The 7,286-nt window shown below is 29.9% G+C and overlaps 1 protein-coding gene across 1 annotated transcript; it reads right to left on the reverse strand.

The window, feature by feature from the left end:
- Positions 1-55: 55 nt before the first annotated feature.
- LOC8279911 (probable CoA ligase CCL5) lies at positions 56-2,758 on the reverse strand. Its single transcript, XM_002532579.4, has 4 exons — positions 1,110-2,758; positions 954-1,021; positions 779-881; positions 56-624 (listed from the first exon to the last, which is right to left on the reverse strand). The coding sequence occupies exons 1-4, from the start codon at positions 2,529-2,531 to the stop codon at positions 499-501; spliced, it is 1,719 nt and encodes a 572-aa protein (XP_002532625.1). The 5' UTR covers positions 2,532-2,758; the 3' UTR covers positions 56-498.
- Positions 2,759-7,286: the final 4,528 nt, after the last annotated feature.

Here is a 7,286-nt window from a genome sequence, read left to right on the forward strand (position 1 = left end):
GTTTTCTTCTAAACCTACTTTTCCAGGGAATTTAGCCTTATCTTCCTCTTGTAAAATATTGATAATCTGCGCTTGCTTCCATTGAGAGTGCAGAGACAAATATGGTCTTTCAATTACTGTTTCTGAGCTTGATGGTGCCAGATTTTGGCTACAAGTTCTGGAAGGGTTTTATTTCATCTCTGATTCTCCACTAACTCTGTTTACTACTGATATCAAAATGAATCTTCTAACGCTTAAAAAATTTTAAGGCACAGAACGATAAATATTGCTTGAAGAGATTGTTTGGGAAGCCACAAGGGCGTTCAGTAAACAGTAATATAAAGTAACGGAATCACGATGAGAAATCTATTTCATTACATTCGTTTCTGCCATTTTCTTCCCCTTCGTTGCACCTAAAGGTTTTCTGTAATAACTGTAGTAATCTGACGGGCAGCCAGCTCGCTTTTGAAGATGCATTCTCTGCTTTCCTGATCCTGAAGTAGAAGTAGAAGGAAAGAACTACAGTTTTGAATTAACTTGCATTTTGCTATGTGAAACAAGCTCCTTCCTCAGGATTTTGCCTGCAGCAGACTTTGGAATGGCACTGATGAAACTCACCCTCCTAACTTTCTTGTATGGTGCGACCTGAGTTTTTTCACGTGAAAAACAGAATCAGGACAATGAGATCTTAGAATCTGAAGAAAAGAATATCCAAGGAGTTATAGTAAAAACCCGATTCAGGAAAATGAAATCCCAAAATGTAAAGAGGAAACAAGATCCAAGGAGCTGTTAGATTAACCTGACTCGCGACAAATTGAATGACTTGTTCTTCAGTGAGCTCAGCACTGGCTGCTCTCACTACATACGCCATAGGTATCTGCCCTGCTTCTTCATCTTCAAGGCTGCAAAATCATATTCATTTACAAATACACATAGATATATGTTTAGAGAGAGAGATGACAAGGGCGACTCACGGTATAACAGCTGCATCAAGCACTTGGGGATGTGTCAGAAGTATTGCTTCCAGTTCTGCTGGAGCTACCTGCAGTTAATCAAATAACTTGCAGAAGTTAAATAACAATAAACAAGATGAAGAGAATCGCTAAAAGATTAACCAGTAGTACTTATACCTGATACCCATTATGCTTAATAAGTTCCTTAATCCTATCAACAATATAAAGAAATCCATCTTCATGAAAATAACCAAGATCACCCGTTTTTAGCCACCCATCAGAATCAAGTGTAGCAGCCGTTGCTTCCTCATTTCTCAAGTAACCTTTCATAATAGTGCCACTCTTTAACCATACCTCTCCTTCTTTAAGAGGTGGTAAAGCCATTCCTGTTTCAAAATCCACTATCTTAGCAGTAAAAGTTGGGACTAACCTTCCACAAGAACCTGGATGTGCCTTAGCCTGCTCATCAGAGGCGAAAAAGGTTGCGGCAGCACAGCTTTCTGTTAACCCATATCCCTGTCTTAACTCCACCCATGGAAACCTCAACCTGAATTCTTGAGTCAGTTCTTTACTCAAGGGAGCAGCCCCAGACCCAACTCTCCTCAAAGATGACAAATCGCACTGAAGTTTACTAGCATGCTTCACTAGCCCAAGTATCACTGGAGGCACTGCAGGTATATTATTGACTTGATGAATTTTAATTGCATCAAGCATTGCTTGTAGATCGAATCTTTGCATTAACACAGTTGTAATCCCAGCGCAAAATAGTCCTAACCCGAAAAATGCTAGGCCATAGATGTGAAACATAGGAATGAAGCACAAGAACACATCATTCTGAGATGAAGTTGCGTAAACTGACCATTTCAGGAGTGTCATTATAGCTATAAAGTTTGCATGCGTTAGTATCACACCTTTACTTGTCCCTGTAGTTCCTGAAGAATATAGTACAGCTGCAGTGTCTGACTGCATTATTCGGACCTGCGGGGACTCAACAGGATCACAACATTCGATCAATTCTTCAATGGATACGGAATTACTGTCATTAGTAATTCGAGTTGTAAGTACTATAGGCACCCCATTTTGGTTTAACTTATGCAACTCTTCAGGTGCTGAAATGATAAGTTTAGCACCAGAGTCAAGTATCTGTTTAGCAAGCTCCGACTCTGTGTTAATTGGGTTGGCAGGACTCAGGATTGCCCCAATGGAAAATATGGCTAGGCATATTGTTGGATACAGGATTGTGTTTGGTGACACGACCAAAACGACATCACCTTTCCGGACCCTGAGACCATGGTACAAGCCGGAAGCAAGGGCACGGATCGATCTGTGGAGTGATGCATAGCTGAGTCGGTGATCAGTAGCTAGATCAATAAGCGCAACTCTCGACTCAGCATTGTCAGGGTGCGGGAACTGGGACAAGACATAGCTAGCTGTATCAAGGTCATGTCTAGTGGGGATTCGGAGACTCTCACCGAGTTGGTGGAGTGAATGGTAAATTCCTGTTTGTGGATCGAAACCACTCTGATGGAAAGGCGGCCGTCGAGCCTTGCCGGATTCCTCCTGGATGTCGGTGGTTGACCATGATTCTTCCAGGGACATTCTTGATGAACTGATAGGTTGCAAGATATGTGTGTAAGCTTGACCTTGTATGAGAATAAAATATGTAAAAACACGTTACATAGTTAAAAGGGATTAATGCATATCGGAATGTGGGGATGAACATCGGAAAATACGCCAATTATGGACATGGTTACTGTGATTTTTATGTGCTTAGTAGCCGGCTAGGATAATGCGGCCAAGTATAATGATACCAAAAGATCAACAGATTGATAGATGATAATTCATGTTACGGTAATAAAGAAAACATGGAAGTCTCTTTCTTGTACGACATTGAATGAATTATTTGGAAAATATCTGTTTATTTAAAAAGTATGTTTACTACTGATGCCTCAAATTAATAAGTGAATGGTATAAATATTTATTAATTTTAAATAATTAAATATTTTATTTATTATTGTATATATGTTTAAAAATATATAATTTTATTTAATTGAATAATTGTTTTTATCTTTTTGAAATAATTTAATTATATTATTTTAATAATATTTAATTAAAATAATTAAAATAAAATTTCTATATTAATAAAAATATAAAAATTAATATTTTAATTTAATGTTTCTTTATTTTTAATTTTATAATATAATACTTGTAATTACATATAAGTAAGATTCTTATTTTTTAAAATAATAATAAGGAAAAAATATAAAAAAGATGAATTTTTAGTTTTTATACAAAAAGTAAAATATTAATAAAAAATTAAATAGTAAGTAAATATTAAAAATATAAATTATATTTTTTCTATATTGCTTGATATATTGCATTAGATTCACTAATAATAATATAAGAATGAATGTTCTGAATTCAAAATATCTCAAAATTTACAATAAAATATAACAATATATATATATACTTTAATGGATAATTAATTTAGTATATAAAAATATATTTACAACAAGAAATAATTTACTTGTAATAATTCTACTAATGAAGTATTATAATAATAATAAACATATGAATTAATATATCCAGAAAATTAAACTTAAAAGTATCATACCTTTTTTTACCAACTTCTTGTTTTCAAGTTTTGTGAAAACTTGTATTGCGTTAGTTGAATTCCATAATAGATATATATATATAGAGAGAGTAATATAGTGATTCACTAATTTCTTATAGGATTAGGAATATATATATAAAATTATCATAGGATTCGGATCGAATTAAATTAATTATTAATTAATTCTATTAGGACTAGAAAACTAAATTAATTATATATATAATTAGAATAAAAAATTAGTAATTACTAATTAATTCTAAAAATATTTTAGCTAATTCAAAAATTTCTCTATCTCCTTTGTGCTTATATATATATATATATGGAAAATATTATCATACTTTTATATATATATGGAAAATAGGTGTGCGATTTATACATTTTTTTTTGGTACAAAATTCTTGAAATTTGACATTTTCATTTTTATTATCTAACTAAAGTCTGGAATTAAAAATGCTCAAAAACATTGTCGTCTAGTCTTTTTCTTGTAGTCTAGGCTCATATAATCTTAGTCCTTTTCTTGATGTTTCTAAGCACTAAAGAAGTAGCATTCAAAGTGAAGAAAAGAAAGAAATGACAATTAGAAACGTCCGACTTCTTTTTTCTTTCTTGTACTCTAGTCTCCAGCCTGAAACAATAATCTTTAAATACCCATTAAGCCAAGCCCCCTAAACATCATTAATAAATAAAAAACATTAAGAATAATTGTAATATTTCTCTTATAATTATTTATCCCATTTTGTTTCGGCTGAAATAGCTAAGATATTTTATTTTATACTAAAATTTAAAATAATTTTTTAAATATTTTATTTCGTTTAAAATCTCTATTTTGACTAAAATATCACGGTTCCATCTTGATCAAGATAATTTTTTAAATATATTTTACTATTTTTATTTTTAATTCACAATGTAAACTTTTTAAATTTACTAGCTATATATTTTCTTCCACAAGATATTTAATCAATTATATTATATTTACTGAATCTTATGATTCAATTAAAAATTTGAATTTATAGAAATTATTAATTCAGAAATAATGATTTTTATTAATATGTTTAAAGATATCGATCTTTAAAATAATCATTGAGATTTTATATATCAAAATAAGTATCAATTAAAAATGGTATTGATAATTTTAATTTCTATTACATCATAGCAAAATCAAGAAAAAGAATATTGACCTCAGATCAAAATAGAATTTGTTAGGATCAAAATCAAGTTACTAATGGGTATATGATAAAACTAATTAATTGGCATTTCATTTGATATAGATATCAAAGTCTTTTAAAAAGAAAATGAGAAGAGTGGTCTTGTCAATTTTCTCACCAGGGCCCAAACAGAAAATGAGTGTGAAGACTTTTGATCACAGTGACAGAAGAATTGAACAAGTAATAGAAGGTGGTACCTAAAACAGATAAAGACACTCTTGGAATTGTATGTTGCATAAAGCTCTCAAAATTGTCACCAAAAAGGATATACTCCAAAAGAGACCTTCCATTATGAAACTTGATGTTATAAGTTTTGGAATAATTTACACATTTTTAATGCTTTCTTCTTCTTCTTCTTTTTTCCCGGAAATTACATATACATTCTGGATGGAGGGTCGTTATTCACCCTATATTATCTAAAAATCTTGAGCCATGAGTTACAAATTGGAAGCTTTCCATATATATATATATATATATATATAGCGGTAAATATATATCTTAATTTGAATAAGTCTCTCTCATTATTAATTATTCTAAAAATTGGATTATTTACTGCATAATTAATTTTTTTATCAATATTAATGGAAACATTAGAATTGGAAATAATTTATCTATAAAAACTTTTCAAAAATATACTAAAATCAATGACATATTATTTTCACTATGTACTTTCTCTCAAAAATATTATTTTCTAATTTTTCTTAAATTTATGGTGTGATTATTTTTTTAATTATACTTCAATTGTTTTTCAGATGGTTCTATTATTTTTCAATTGTTTTATTTAAAAATATCTAATAAAAAAGTAAAAAATCAATAAAAACCGTAAATCTTAAAAAAATTAGAAAACTATAGTTTTGATATTTTAAAATCCTAAAAATAAAAAAAAAAACATAAATTAATACAAAGACTAATATATATATATACATATATATTTCTAATACATTCTCTTTGTTTAAACTATGAAATTAAAGGCCTAAAATTGTAAACAATAGCTAAAAGTTTCGAATTGAAGGCCTAAAGGAAAAAGAAAAAAAATGATTTAATTTACTTGGGTCTTGAACTTGAAATGGTCCAAAGTGAGGGGCCCAGCCTCCAATTAACTAGGCCTGAAGGTTAACAGCATCATGAAAGTTTTTGTCCTCAAATTTGCAATTATCCACCAAACCATTAGAGGAATCTAAATAAAGATGAAGATGAAAAAGAAATAAGGTGGGAAAATAATAAGGTTTTTTTTTTCTTTCTCTTGTTTGCTTAGGAAGGAAAATAAAATTAATTCCTCATGCTGAAATAGACAAAGAAAATGATATAAAAATAAAGGCACGATATATATACTTTATGCATTTGCCATCGAATTTTTTACAGGTGCAAACTATGCGACGTTCTATTTATGCTAAATTAGGGATACCATTATAATTTAACATTGCTATCTTATTTCTCTATCATTTTATTGAAAAATAAATTTAAATAAGTCTAATAAAAATCAATAAAATTTAAATATAATTCCTCACAATTTTAAAAATGATTTTATCTTTCTCATAAAAATTTAAAGAAAAATTTATTATCCATTCCTATTTTCTCTTTTTTCCTTGTTTTCAACCTTAGTTTCTCTTCCCAAACATGAGTTAAGAGGTTAATAAAGGCAGAATAGAAAAAAATAAAAAGAAAAAGGGAAAAGTGTTTGTTTAATAAAAGCACATGGAATGAGTGAGTCAAATGCTATTGTACCATGAAAGGGAGAAAGGAGGGATAGGGAACCCTCAACTGTCATTTAAAAGGCAAAACTTGAAATACAGTTAACCAACAAAACTTCCATCCAAACACTTTGAGAAATAACATTAAAATAAACCAAAGAGGAATTGAAACACTAGCAGCAGTGGCAGAACTTCTCCCATACTAATACTTGGTTGGTTGAGTTACCTACCTGCATCACAAAATGGACATACACTCCATCTCCTATTGACTGGACATGCATTTTTAGGTAGATTTGGTATAATGTTTTTTTTTTCTTTTTCTTTTAATGTTCTTTAACATTTTACTTTCTAAATGCTACACAACATATTGAAGAAAAGTTATATTCAGCAGAAATGCCAAATGAACAGATTCAATATCTGAATTATTAGTCAGGACCCACAATTTCAGTATATTATGTTATTCTTATACTAAATTAATTATATAATAGTAATATGTGATATTGTTTATTAATAATCAACAAAAATAATAACTAATTTCACGTTGTAATTAATTTGGTCTATGGTTCTAATTTGTGGTTTTGTTTACATCATGCATGAGATAGTTGACAAAGGAAAAAAAGAAGAAGAGTTTCTAGAATCAAATATAAATGGGCGAAATAAGAAAGAAGCAGCAAATGCTTAACTATAAGTCTAATATTGCCCACCGGAAAAACAAAGAAACAAAATTAGATAAAGAAAAAAATAATAAAAGTAAATTTTAATTAAGTAAGTAGGTTTTCATGTCTTATGTAAGCCTCATATTTGAGTGACAGGTGTCATATGTATAGCCTTATAATACACTCTC

Source organism: Ricinus communis, chromosome 6, assembly GCF_019578655.1.
Source record: "Ricinus communis isolate WT05 ecotype wild-type chromosome 6, ASM1957865v1, whole genome shotgun sequence".
In the NCBI taxonomy this organism is placed as follows: Eukaryota; Viridiplantae; Streptophyta; class Magnoliopsida; order Malpighiales; family Euphorbiaceae; genus Ricinus; species Ricinus communis.